The sequence below is a fragment of the Oncorhynchus mykiss genome, chromosome 29, assembly GCF_057628025.1.
Source record: "Oncorhynchus mykiss isolate SJ-2025 chromosome 29, ASM5762802v1, whole genome shotgun sequence".
NCBI lineage: Eukaryota > Metazoa > Chordata > Actinopteri > Salmoniformes > Salmonidae > Oncorhynchus > Oncorhynchus mykiss.
In genome coordinates this window covers 43,033,968-43,049,287 of record NC_143050.1, presented here as the reverse complement: position 1 = coordinate 43,049,287, position 15,320 = coordinate 43,033,968, and the positions used below count along the sequence as shown (strand labels likewise).

The window sequence follows — 15,320 nt, the reverse complement described above, 5'->3', positions numbered from 1 at the left end:
ACTCTGGTTGCAATGAACGCAAGAGAAGTGACACAATTTCACCTGGTTAATATTGCCTGCTAACCTGGATTTCTTTTAACTAAATATACAGTTTTAAAATATACATACTTCTGTGTATTGATTTTAAGAAAGGCGTTGATGTTTATGGTTAGGTACAGTCGTGCAACAATTGTGCTTTTTTCGCAAATGCGCATTTGTTAAATCATCCCCTGTTTGGCGAAGTTGGCTGTCTTTGTTAGGAAGAAATAGTCTTCACACAGTTCGCAACGAGCCAGGCGGCCCAAACTGCTGCATATACCCTGACACAGAGAAGTGACACAATTTTCCTAGTTAAAAGAAATTCATGTTAGCAGGCAATATTAACTAAATATGCAGGTTTAAAAATATTTACTTGTGTATTGATTTTAAGAAAGGCATTGATGTTTATGGTTAGGTACACATTGGAGCAAAGACAGTCCTTTTTCGCAAATGCGCACCGCATCAATTATATGCAACGCAGGACACGCTAGATAAACTAGTAATATCATCAACCATGTGTAGTTAGTTAACTAGTGATTATGATTGTTTTTTATAAGATATGTTTGATGCTAGCTAGCAACTTACCTTAGCTTAAATAAAGGTGTAAAAAAAAAAATCGGTGTCCAAAAATACAGATTTCCGATTGTTATGAAAACTTGAAAGGGGGGGGGTGATGTTTTTATATCATAGTTTCACATCTCATGTAGCCTAGCCCATGGACCTATATGTTCTGATAAGGATTGTATCAAATCAAAATTTGTTTGTCACGTGCACCGAATACAACACGAATACAGTGAAATACTTAGGTGTATTAGGTGAACAATGGGTAAGTAAAGAAATAAAACAACAGTAAAAAGACAGGCTATATACAGAAGCGAGGCTATAAAAGTAGCAAGGCTACATACAGACACCTGTTAGTCAGGCTTATTGAGGTAGTATGTACATGTAGGAATCGTTAAAGTGACTATGCATATATGATGAACAGAAAGTAGCAGAAGCGGAAAAAGAGGGGTTGGCGGGTGGTGGGACACAATGCAGATAGCCCGGTTAGCCAATGTGCGGGAGCACTGGTTGGTCGGCCCAATTGAGGTAGTATGTACATGAGTGTATAGTTAAAATAACTATGCATATACGATAGAGAGTAGCAGCAGCAGCATATCACAACTATAACAACTAAAGTGGCCAAATAACTGCTTAAAATGAATCACCTTAATCCACTTTACAAGGGGTGTAGAGCCTAACTGGAATACATAAGCAGCGCATGAGTTTCAAGTTTGGGGAAGATAATTGTCACTATAAAAATGCACCTTTTATAATAAAAGCATTACATGCATAAATGTATTTGTGGTCACTTTTGAGAATGGTGTTTTCCTGCTAATGGAACAGTTGAGCTTATATCCTACTACCATGTGCGCATTGCTGCGCTTATAATGTGAAGTGCTAGCCTAATAGTTTATCAACATTTAAAGCTAAACATTTTGATCTGTTGTGTCAAGGTTTTTTGATATTAGTGGTTGTATTAATTTGGGATCTATTGTATCCCACAACTGTCCCAGACTATGTTTGGAATATTTATTTCTCACACAGAATAGGTCAACCTTTGTATTATGGGGGATAGTAGATTGGCATGGGCTAGTGCTTTTGCTGTTTGTTAGGCCTACTCATCTTGTTGGCTGACGAAATGTAAAAGTTGACAGTTCTTTCAATATGCACCTTGGAATTGGATAAGGACGCGCGCAGTTGTGTCCCCGACGTGTCTGTCTTCACTTATAGCCTGTGAGAGAGCCATGTGAGTGCTGCTGGCATCCCCATTTAGCTCAACGTTTGTATCACAACTAAAGTTACATTACTAACTCTAAATTAAGCATATAGAACTACCTATTTCTTTGTTAACTGCTCAATACAGAATAACTGCATGTGTGCACTCCCTCAAACCGTTTGGAGAAAATATCCTTTCTATTTTTATTCAAATGTATTCTTCATACTATAAAATGCCACGGAATTCTAAGCAAATCTTGTCTGCTAAATGAACTACGGCCATTTAAAATAGCCAGATCGGGACCGAACAGACTACATTTTCTTCATATCATGCTTCTTTTGACCTGTCTAAAATAATGGAATTTTTGTGAAGGCGTAGGCTATAGTACTTGGATTTATTAGGCTGTAGATGTTCCAAAGGTCTGCATCAGTGACTTGTATGCCATGTGTAGAAGCCAGGAGATACTAAATGTGTTTGTTAATTAATGGTCAATTACCGTGAGGCAGTTACTTACTTGACAGTTACTTACAGTTACTTACTTGACAATCACCGGCTGACTACATTTTGTTACCACCACAGCCCGTGGCAAGATTAACCTGCCATCTTTGTAAATTGAAATATTCTACCCAACTGCCATACTTCCACTCTACTAAGATGCTTCTCAGAATAATGTGTAGGCTTATTTCTCATGTTACTCGCCCAGTGTCTTCGCTAAGGCAAGATGAACTTGCCATCTTGATAAATGAAAATCTACACTCCGCCGTAATCACGCCACTGAGATAGCTTCTAATATTGGACTGCACCCCAACATTTTAAAATCCAAATAAGGAGGATGAAGTTGGGCACAATGGGAACATGATAGCTTTGAAGTTGTATTTAGAACATTGTGAATACAAGTCATATCAGAGATGATGCCTGCTTATTCATGTAACACACTAAAACAATGTTATACTAGCATACATAGCATAGCATATGAATGGGATTATGCTGTTGCTACAGTAATTACTACTGGTAGAACTAACAACTGAGGGACTAGGACTACCTATGTAAAATGCATGAAACATGAGTAAAAAATGGATAAAAGACCTAAAACTATTGATGCAGATAATTAAGTACTTTTGAACCTTTTGGCTTTCCGTAATGCAGTACCATTAGCTACATAATGTTGCTGCACTGAAAGAATACAAAGCCACAGAGACCGAAGTACTATCGAATTGCAGTAATCAGCACAATATCCTTGCTCTTGTCATCAAGAAACATTGACACTTTGTATCGACACAGTCAAAGAACACGGCGAAACCCGCAGCCGCCAAACATTGCAACATAAAGCACATGCACAACCCAGGCGAGTTTCAAACACCACTGTGGAACAGAAGCAAACAATTACAACTAGCAGAACACAGACATGCATGCTACAGCATTAGCATATCACCAAGAACACCAGCTCCTAGCAGCTCCTAACGAGCACCCAACAGCAGTGGAGGCAGCAGAGAATAAGTGAGGAAAACTGATCAGCTAAATATAGACAACCATATTAAGGCAGGAGTGTTTGTAGAATATGATTGGTGCGACGTCAGCTGATGCATCGCTAAAGCCAGTACTCGGGATCCCTGTATGAACTAGCTCTGCACTTGATTTACAGGCAAAGCCATGTATTTAGAGTTGGGCCAGTTTCTGCATTACAATATGATGCATTTTACAGTACATAACACTTCAATGTTCTATGGCAGCCACGTTAGCTCCTCATTAACATTACATGGGGAATATTTAAACAGTGACCGAATGTCTAGAATTAGAACAATATTCAAAAAGTTACACTAAATATATGGCTCTGGTTACAGGTAATAATAGTTACTGGCTACCTGGTTTATTGGTGAAAGTAGTAGATTGTGTAGCTTATCTTTGATCATTCAATTCCGTTGCAGAAGAGGGAGGAGGAGAGTGGATGGTCCTCTCTTGTCGTAGCTAGCTGTGCTCTGTAGCGATTAGCGAAGCTACCATGACCCTGGCTTTTTTGTTTTGTTTACTCATGAAGTGTGGGCTGTGCCATAGACTGTATGGGCTGTGCACACAGAGGAAGGTGGAGATGTGCATGCCCGATTTAATCAATATTTGTAAGTAGCCATATGTTGTTTGGAGGGTGGAACTAAACGAGCATTTCCACACTGGACAGGAATAGTGGCGGCAACTCTGTAGGAGTCCTTTATTGTGCGATTAATGGAAGCCATTAATCGGAAGATAATGCTCTGACTATACTGTAGAGAAATCAATGCTCCGAGGAGAATTTGTCCCTAGGTACAGCTCAGTGGAGGCTGGTGGGAGGGAGCTATAGGAGGACAGGATCATTGTAATAGCTGGAATGGAATAAATGGAACGGAGTCAAACGATGTTCCCATATGTTTGATGTATTTTGATCCCGTTCCATTTATTCTAGTCCAGCCATTACAATGAGCCCATCCTCCTATAGCTCCTCCCACCAGCCTCCACGGGTACAGATCTAGGAATCAGTTCCCCTCGCCTTAGTGGGGGAAAATGCAAAACTGACCAAAGGTAATAGATTTATCTGTGCCTCTGAACTTGTTGTCCCTCTGTTTGGTCTGTGTGTGTTCAGACAGGGGGCTGGAGCATCACTGGGCCCTGGGAGAAGGACAACTTCATGGAGGTGCTGAAGACCGTGTCGGGCCCCTACCGCGCCCAGCCCTTCTTCACAGTCAGAGTCCGTGTGGACCCCAAGAATTCCAATAGCAACGTCATCCAGGTCAGTTGCTCTGGCTGACCTGGACCTGACACACACACAAACACATAGGCATGCATGCATAAGGCTGTTACAATGACCGTATTACTGCCACACTGGCAGTCACAAGTCATAACTATAGTCAAATTCCAAATAGGCTTCTCCAAGCTCTGATGCTGCTGGTGGTCATTAGTAGCTTACCAAACTTGCTAACTGCCTGGTCCTCAGCATTCTATTGTAGCTCTAATCAGTCTGACATCAATGAAAATCTAATCAATCACTTCATGACCTCATGTTACGCTACATTTCTATTGGCTATGCAATTGCCTGAGAAAACAGAGTGATGGCCTTTTAAAAGGAGGATCCCATCAGCCTTCTATAGGCTAGGCCTACTATATTTATTTCTCATCTTTCCTAATATTAAGCACATTGTTTATTTTTACAACAGGAGTGTAGCCTATCTGGCTGGCATGAAAATGAACCATGGGGAAAGCATCCTCCATTTGTATTTTTTCCCCCTCTCCCTGTTTCGAGACAGGTGCATTCTAAATCAAAACAAATTTCAGACAAATATGTTATTTAGTAAATGTAAAACCCAGATTAAATCAAGAATAGTCTGATGGGTGACAATATTAGCCCATCTCCTATTTTATTTTACCTTTATTTAACAAGGCAAGTCAGTTAAGAACAAATTCTTATTTTCAATGACGGCCTAGGAACAGTGGGTTAACTGCCTGTTCAGGGGCAGAACGACAGATTTGTACCTTGTCAGCTTTGTGATTTGAACTTGCAACCTTTCGGTTACTAGCCCAACGTTCTAACCACTATGCTACCCCACCGCCCCTATGAATATATTATCTCTTGTGAATGATGCCCAGCTTTAAGGCAAGAAAATTACTTTTTTTTGTGACTTTTTCAGATCATAGTCGCACACCTCATGGAGCCAACCAATAGGCCTATATGTTTTTATATGGTTTGTATCACAACTGACGTGGCCAAATAACTTCTTAAAATGAAGCACATTAATCCACTTTACAACAGGTGTAGAGCCTACCTGGCCTACATATGCAGTGCGTGAGTTTCAAGTTTGAGGAAGATAATTTTCACCATAAGTGTGGTCACTTTTGAGAATGGTGTTGTCCTGCTAATGGAACATTTGCGCTAATAGCATGTGTGCATTGCTGCGCTTATAATTTGAAGAAATGGCCTAATTGTTTAGCTTAATGTCGATAAACTTTCTGATCTGTTGCGTCATTCATTACTTTAAAATGTTTTTTTTATATGCTAATGGTTGTATTAATTTGAGATCTATTGCATCCCACAACTGTCCCAGACTGTTTGGAATATTTATTTCACGCACAGAATAGGTCAACCTTTGTACTATGGGGGATAGTAGATTGACATATGCTTTTGCTGTTCGTTTGGCCTGCTCATCTTGTTGGCTGACATGAAGTAAATGTGTACAGTTCTTCCAATATCTTCAATATGCACCTTGAAATTGGTTTTAAGGGCACGCGCAGTTGCATCCCCGGTGTATTGGTCTTCACTTGTAGCCTGTTAGAAAGACCTGTCATATGATGGAGAGCAATATGAGTGAGAGGTGCTTCGGAGCGCCCAGCCGGGAGAAGGGAATTATAATTATTATATTCAGCCCAAGGGCACAATGGCCACTTTCCCGCAAAAGGCATGGATTTTTTTAGTGGGCATTACAGCCACATAAAGGGGATGCCGCTGGGAAATGTGATTATTATCAAGTGCTTTTAAATTTGTGAATGAGAGTGATAAAGTGTGACAGCCTTTGAAAAAACAAAGCAGAGCTCATGCCTTTCATGCGACTTTCTTCAAATCATAATTAGTCGGATCATGCAGCCTTATAATGTATTAAAAATCAGAACATATACTCTGTTGGAATTGCAGCTAAAGTTACATTGTTATAGACCTACATCCATCCTGCCCTACCTTTCTAAAATCTGCAAAAGCCAAGTTAACAGATCACCGACCATTTTGAATCCCACCGTTACCTTTTCCACTATGCAATCTGGTTTCGGAGCTGGTCATGGGTGCACCTCAACCACGCTCAAGGTCCTAAATTATTTCATAACCGCCATCGATAAAAGAAAGTACTGTGCAGCCGTCTTCATCAACTTGGCCAAGGCTTTTGACTCCGTCAATCACTGCATTCTTATCGGCAGACTCAAATGACTGCCTCGCCTGGTTCACCAACTACTTCTCAGATAGAGTTCAGTGTGTCAAATCGGAGGGCCTGTTGTCCGGACCTCTGGCAGTCTCTATGGGGGTGCCGCAGGGTTCAATTCTCGGTCCGGCTCTTTTCTCTGTATAGATCAATGATGTTGCTCTTGCTGCTGGTGATTCTCTGATCCACCTCTATGCAGACGACGCCATTCTATATACATCTGGCCGTTCTTTGAAGACTGTGTTAACAAACCTCCGAACGGGCTTTAATGCCATACAACACTTCTTCCTTGGCCTCCAAATGCTTTAAAAAGCTAGTAAAACTGAATGTATGCTTTTCAACCGATCGATGCCCGCACCCGACTGCCCGAGTAGCATCACTACTCTGGACGGTTCTGACTTAGAATATGTGGACAACTACAAATACCTAGGTGTCTGGTTAGACTGTAAACTCTCCCTCGACTTACATTAAGCATCTCCAGTCCAAAAATGAAATCTAGAATCAGCTTCCTATTTCGCAACAAAGCCTCCTTCACTCATGCTGCCAAACATACCCTCGTAAAACTGACTATCCTACCGATCATTGACTTCGGTGATGTCATTTACAAAATAGCCTCCAACACTCTACTCAGCAAATTGGATGCAGTCTATCACAGTGCCATCTGTTTTGTCACCAAAGCTCCATATACTACCTGCCACTGCGACCTGTACGCTCTCGTTGGCTGTCCCTCGCTGGCTCCGGGTCATCTATAAGTCTTTGCTAGGTAAAGCCCTGCCTTATCTCAGCTCACTGGTCACCATGGCAACACCCACCCGTAGCACGCGCTTCAGCAAGTATATCTCGCTGGTCATCCCCAAAGCCAACACTTCCATTGGTTGCCTTTCCTTCCAGTTCTCTGCTGCCAATGACTGGAACGAAATGCAAAAATCACTGAAGCTGGAGACTTATAACTAACTTTAAGCATCAGCTGTCTGAGCTGCTTACCGATCACTGTACCTGTACACAGCCAATCTGTAAATAGCACTACCCAACTACCTCATCCCCATATTGTTATTTATCTTCTTGCTCTTATGCACCCCAGTATCTCTACTTGCACATCATCATCTGCAAATCTATCACTCCAGTGTTAATGCTAAATTGTAATTATTTCACCTCTATGGCGTGTTTATTGACTTCCTAATCTTCTACATTTGCACACGCTATACATAGATTTTTCTATTGTGTTATTGACTCTACGTTTGTTTGTAACTCTGTTGTTTTTGTTGCACTGGTTTGCTTTATCTTGGCCAGGTCGCAGTCTAAATGAGAACTTGTTCTCAACTGGCTTACCTGGTTAAATAAAGGTGAAATGAAGTAAAAAAGCGATTTGTGTTGAACGATTTGTTAATCGCTCAACACAGAATAGCCACGTGCGCACTCCCTCATAATTTTTGAGAAAATACCCTTTCTATGTTATTCAGCTATGTTCAATTATATTCTTCATACTAAAAAATTCTAAGCAAATCTTGCCAGCTACATGAACTCGTGTAGCCCACAGCCAGATCAGGGCCTAACATAAGGACAACTCAGAGTATGCTGTTCTGTTCTTCTGAAATAGACTACATTTTCTTTATATCATGTTTCTTTAGACCTGTCTAAAATAAATATATAATGGATTTATTGTGATGGAGCAGGCTATATTATATAGATTTATGAGACTTTGAAATGTAGATGTTCCAAAGTCCTACATTAGTGACTTGTAGGCTGTGTGTGGAAGCCAGAAGATGCTGAATGTGTTTGTTCATTAATGGTCCATTACCTTGAGACCGGAAGTTAATTGCTTGACGGTCACCGGCTGCAGACGCGGTTCTCTGAGCTAGCCACCTGTAAGCCTATAGGTATGTGTACTTGATTTACTCTCTGGGCCCGCGGGGTCTGGCACATGTTTCCAGGCTATACAGTGTGGGTCCAATCTTGCAAACTTGTGCTTAGACTGGAGGTTTAGACCTTTGGTCTAAAGTGGCTAGCTCCTAGGTTTTCTCATAGGAAATCCTGGCACAAATAGCCACCCTGCTACCACGAGTCATTTTATGTCCAGTAACAAAATAAGAAATCAACCTATCGGAGATGTTAAACGGTAGAGCCACCATTAAGTCACATTTAACAGGTCAACTTGGCCAACTTCAAGGTTGACTTTGTTACCCTTGGTCTGTAACAAGAGGGTAAGTGTGCCAATATACATGTATCTGCCAAAATAAAGGAACTCTTTTTTTTATTTTTATAAAGCCCTTCTTACATCAGCTGATATCTCAAAGTGCTGTACAGAAACCCAGCCTAAAACCCCAAACATCAAGCAATGCAGGTGTAGAAGCACGGTGGCTAGGAAAAAGTTCCTAGAAAGCCCGGAACCTAGGAAGAAACTAAGAGAGGAACCAGGCTCTGAGGGGTGGCCAGTCTTCTTCTGTCTGTGCTGGGTGGAGATTAACAGACCATGGCCAAAATGTTCAAATGTTCATAGATGACCAGCAGGGTCAAATAATAATAATCACAGTGGTTGTAGAGGGTGCAACAGGTCAGCATCTCCAGAAGTAATTGTCAGTTGGCTTTTCATAGCTGATCATTCAGAGTATCTCTACAGATCCTGCTGTCTCTAGAGAGTTGAAAACAGCAGGTCTGGGACAGGTAGCACGTCCGGTGAACATGTCAGGGTTCCATAGTCGCAGGCAGAACAGTAGCACGACCAGGTGGACTGGGGACAGCAAGGACTCATCAGGCCAGGAGAGCGAGAGAGATTCACACAGGAGAAATACTCCAGATATAACAGACTGATCCTAGCCCCCCGACACAAACTACTGCAGCATAAATACTGGAGGCTGAGAGGGGAGGGGTCGGGAGACACTGTGGCCCCATCTGACGATACCCCCGGACTGGGCCAAACAGGCACAATGTAACCCCACCCACGTTGCCAAAGCACAGCCCCTAGACCACTAGAGGGATATCTTCAACCACCAACTTATCATCCTGAGACAAGGCCGAGTATAGCCCACGAACATCTCCCCCATGGCACAAACCCAAGGGGGGGGGCGCCAAACCGGACAGGAAGATCATGTCAGTGACTCAACCCACTCAAGTGATGCACCCCTCCTAGGGCCGGCATGGAATTTCATGAATTTATCACTGCTGAAGTGAAAGCCATCCTTTCTTAGGGAATGCTGCTTTTTAGTTAGCTTTGTGACAGTATCAAAAATACATTTTGGATTGTTCTTATTTTCCTCAATTAAGTTGGAAAAATAGGATGATCGAGCAGCAGTGAGGGCTCTTCGCTACTGCACGTTACTGTCTTTCCAAGCTAGTCAGGAGACTTCCGTTCCAATTTTCTGGAAGCTTGCTTCAAAGCTCGGGTATTTTCTATATACCAGGGAGCTAATTTCTTATGACAAATGTTTTTTTGTTTTTAGGGTTGCGGCTGCATCTAGGATATTACGTAAGGTTCAATTGAGTTCCTCAGTTAGGTGGTTAACTGATTTTTGTACTCTGATGTCCTTGGGTAGGTGTAGGGGGTCTGGAAGGGCATCTAGGAATCTTTGGGTTGTCTGAGAATTTATAGCATGGCTTTTGATGATCCTTCATTGGGGTCTGAGCAGATTATTTGTTGCGATTGCAAAAGTAATGAAATGGTGGTCTGATAGTCCACGATTATGAGGAAAAACATTAAGATCCACAACATTTATTCCACGGGACAAAACTAGGTCCAGAGTATGACTGTGGCAGTGAGTAGGTCCAGAGACATATTGGACAAAACTCACCGAGTCGATTATGACTCCGAAAGCCTTTTGGAGTGGGTCTGTGGACTTTTCCATGTGAATATTAAAGTTACCAAAAATATGAATATTATCTGCCATGACTACAAGGTCCGATAGGAACGCTGTATATGGCCCAGGAGGCCTGTAAACAGTAACTATAGAAAGTGATTGAATAGGCTGCATAGATTTCATGACTAGAAGCTCAAAAGATGAAAACGCAGTCGTTTTTGTGTGTAAATATACATTTGCTATCGTAAATGTTAGCAACACCTCCACCTTTGCGGGATGCGCGGGGGGATATGGTCACTAGTGTGACCAGGAGGTGAGGCCTCATTTAACACAGTAAATTCATCAGGCTTAAGCCATGTTTCAGTTAGGCCAATCGCATCATGATCAGTTAATTGACTATAGCTGCCTTGGAAGTGAGGGCTCTAACATTAAGTAGCCCTATTTTGAGATGTGAGAGATCACAATCTCTTTCAATAATGACAGGAATGGAGGAATTCTTTATTCCAGTGAGATAGCTAAGGCGAACACCGCCATGTTTAGTTTTGCCCAACCTAGAACGAGGCACAGACACGGTCTCAATGGGGATAGCTGAGCTGACTACACTGACTGTGCTAGTGGCAGACCTCTAAGCTGGCAGGCTTGCTATCTCATTGTGGAGCTAGGGGAGTTAGAGCCCTGTCTATGTTCGTAGATAAGATGAGAGCACCCCTCCAGCTGGGATGGAGTCCGTCACTCCTCAGCAGGCCAGGCTTGATGCTGTTTGTGGGTGAGTCCCAGAAAGAGGGCCAATTATCTACAAATTCTATCTTTTGGAAGCGGCAGAAAACAATTTTCAACCAGCGATTGAGTTGTGAGACTGCTGTAGAGCTCATCACTGCCCCTAACTGGGAGGGGGCCAGACACAATTACTCGATGCCGACACATTTCTAGCTGATTTACACGCTGAATCTATGTTGCGCTTGGTGACCTATGACCGTTTCTTCCTAACATTGTTGGTGCCAACGTGGATAACAATATCCCTATACTCTTGCCAGTTTTAGCCAGCACCATCTTCAGATTAGCCTTAACGTCGGTAGCCCTGCCCCCTGGTAAACAGTGTATGATTGCTGGATGATTCATTTTAAGTCTAATACTGAGGGTAATGGTGTCGCCAGTGACTAGAGTTTTGAATTTGTCAGAGCTAATGGTGGGAGGCTTCAGCGTCTCAGACCCCGTAACGGGAGGAGGAGAGACCAGAGAAGGCTCACTTGAGTAAATGAAGGATGCAAAGTATTTTGAAAGCAGGTGCTTCTACACAGGTGTGGTTCCTGAGTTAATTAAGCAATTAAAACATCCCATGTTTAGGGTCATGTATAAAAATGCCCAGTTGCTCATTATTATGGCTAGAAGAAAGATCTGTGACTTTGAAAAAGGGGTCTAAAAGGAGCATAGGGGTTTAAAGTGTGTGTGTGTGTCACCAGATCTTAACCCAGTTGAACACTTATGGGATATTCTTGAGCGGTGCCTGAGACGGCATTCTCCACCACCTACAAAACACCAAGTTATGGAATTTCTCTTGTAAGAATGGTGTCGCGTCCCCCAATAGAGTTCCAGACACATGTAGAATCTATACCACGGCGCATTGAAGCTGTTCTGGCAGCTCTTGGTGGCCAAACGCTAGTGCTGAGCGATTAACCAACATTTTTGTTATTGTTCGGTTTTTAAACAACTAATTGGTATACATTTGTTTAAATTATTTACATTTAATTTAATTCCTTTTTCTTCTGTGAGCTCAATGCACATTTTCTTGCAGTAGTTTCTCCATAGATAAATCAGGTCAAGCCTGAACTGTGCGATGTAGTAGGAATTTGTAGTTTCCAACAGGCCAATATTCTACATAGTTTAGTGCAGAAAATGTGGTAATTAACAACAATGACCATAATCCATTGCGTGTCTAATTGTCTGGAGACGGAGAGAAGAGAATGCACGATCAAGAAGGATAAAGAAGAGTTGCTTTGCAAGGTCTCTCTACCTGAAAACCCATGATCTACAGTGCCTTCAGAAAGTACTCACACCCCTGGACTTCTTCCACATTTTGTTGTTACAGCCTGAATTGAAAATATATAAAATGTAGATTTTATTTTTTGTCAGTGGCCTACACACAATACCCTAGAATGTCAAAGTGGAATTATGTTTTTTAAAATGTTGACAAATGAATAGAAAATGTCAAGCTGAACTGTCTTGAGTCAATAAGTGTTAATCCCTTCGTTATGGCAAGCCTAAATACGTTTCCTTAACTTAAATTTACTTAACCAGTCGCATAAGTTGCATGGACTCATCTCTCATCTCTGTACCCCACACATAGAATTATCTTTAAGGTCCCTCAGCCGATCAGTACATTTCAAACGGATTCAACCACAAAGACCTGGGAGGTTTTCCAATGCCTTGCAAAGAAGGGCACCTATTAGTAGATGGGTAAAAAGCAGACATTGAATATCCATTTGAGCATGGTGAAGTTATAAATGACACTTTTGGGATGGTGTATCAATACACTCAGTCACTACAAAGATACAGGCATTATTCCTAACTCAGTTGCCGGTGAGGAAGGAAACGGCTCAGGGATTTCACCACGAGGCCAATGGTGACTTTAAAACAGAGAACTCTAGATGGTTCAACAACATTGTATTTTACTCCAAAATACTAACCTAATTGAGAGTGAAAAGAAGGAAGCCTGTACAAAACATGCGTCCTGTTTGCAACAAGGCACTAAAGTAATACTTTAAAAATGTCCTGAAAACAAAGTGTTATGTTTGGGGCAAATACAACACATTACTGAATACCACTCCATATTCTCAAATATAGTGGTGGCTACATCCATGTTATGGGTTTTCTTGTAATCGTTAAGGATTGGGGAGTTTTTCCTGATAAAAAATAAACGGGATGGAGCTAAGCACAGACAAAACCCTAGAGGAATACTAATCTAATCAAGATAAACTTTGCAAAAAAGAAACTTCCTCTCACTGTCAACTGTGTTTATTTTCAGCAAACTTAACATGTGTAAATATTTGTATGAACATAAGATTCAACAACTGAGACATAAACTGAACAAGTTCCACAGATATGTGATTAACAGAAATTGAATAATTTGTCCCTGAACAAAGGGGGGGTCAAAATCAAAAGTAACAGTCAGTATCTGGTGTGGCCACCAGTTGCATTACGTACTGCAGTGCATCTCCTCCTCATGGACTGCACCAGATTTGCCAGTTCTTGCTGTGAGATGTTACCTCACTCTTCCACCAAGGCACCTGCAAGTTCCCAGACATTTCTGGGGGGAATGGCCCTAGCCCTCACCCTCTGATCCAACAGCTCCCAAACGTGTTCAATGGGATTGAGATCCGGGCTCTTCGCTGGCCATGGCAGAACAATGACATTCCTGTCTTGCAGGAAATCACGAACAGAACGAGCAGTATGGCTGGTGGCATTGTCATGCTGGAGGGTCGTGTCAGGATGAGCCTGCAGGAAGGGTACCGCGTGAGGCAGGAGGATGTTTCAACCCGTTGCCTGCAATGACAACAAGCTCAGACCGATGATGCTGTGACACACCGCCGCAGACCATGATGGACCCTCCACCTCCAAATCGATCCCCCTCCAGAGCACAGGCCTCGGTGTAACGGTCATTCCTTCGATGATAAATGCAAATCCGACCATCACCCCTGGTGAGAAAAAACTGCGACTTGTCAGAGAAGGGCACTTTTTGCCAGTCCTGTCTGGTCCAGCGACGGTGGGTTTGTGCCTTTAGGCGACGTTGTTGCCAGTGATGTCTAGTGAGGACCTGCCTTACAACAGGCCTACCTACAATCCCTCAGTCCGGCCTCTCTCATTCTATTGCAGACAGTCTGAGCACTGATGGAGGGATTGTGCGTTCTTGGTGTAACTCGGACCGTTGTTGTTGCCGTCCTGTACCTGTCCCGCAGTTGTGATGTTCAGATGTACCGATCCTGTGCAGGTGTTACACGTGATCTGCCACTGCGAGTACGATCAGCTGTCCGTCCTGTCTCCCTGTAGCGCTGTCTTAGGCGTCTCACAGTACGGACATTGCAATTTATTGCCCTGGCCACATCCTCAGTCCTCATGCCTCCTTGCAGCATGCCTAAGGCACGTTCAAGCAGATGAGCAGGGACCCTGGGCCCTCATTTTGTGTTTTACAGAGTCAGTAGAAAGCCCTCTTTACTGTCCTAAGTTTTCATAACTGTGACCTTAATTGCCTACCATCTGTAAGCTGTTAGGGTCTTAACGACGGTTACACAGGTGCATGTTTATTAATTGTTTATGGTTCAGTGAACAAGCATGGGAAATCGTTCTTAAACCCTTTACAATGAAGTTCTCTGAAGTTATTTGGATTTTTACAAATGATCTTTGAAAGACAGGGTCCTGAAAAAGGGATGTTTCTATTTGTTTTATTTTTCATGAATGTTAGAATTTTTCTTCCACTTTGACAGAATATTTTATGTAGAACATTGACCAAAATTGACAAATAATTTTTAATCCTACTTTGTAACACAACAAAATGTGGAATAAGTCCAGGGGTATGAACACTTTCTGAAGGCGCTATGTGATTGATAGTTGGCATTCAGCTTTCATAAAAGTATGCCTTATTCTCTGAAGAACTATTAAAATAGTGATTTTGTCAGTCAGCATAGGCAGCAGCTCTATAGTGATGAGATGATGACTTGGAATGAAATAATGTAGTGCCTTCAGAAAGTATTCACACCCCTTGACATTTTTTCACATTTTGTTGTAGGCCTACATTTAGGTATAATGTAGCCTATGCAGTAGTGCACAGAG

The 15,320-nt window shown here is 42.1% G+C and overlaps 1 protein-coding gene across 1 annotated transcript in view; it reads left to right on the top strand.

Annotated features, from left to right (window-relative positions):
* Window positions 1-15,320, top strand: part of LOC110509553 (endothelin-converting enzyme 2-like) — a 65,800-nt gene that overhangs the window by 25,977 nt on the left and 24,503 nt on the right. Inside the window, exon 5 of the mRNA XM_021590491.3 lies at window positions 4,389-4,535. Coding sequence (XP_021446166.3) covers window positions 4,389-4,535 — 147 coding nt within the window. The remainder of the gene's footprint in view (window positions 1-4,388; window positions 4,536-15,320) is intronic.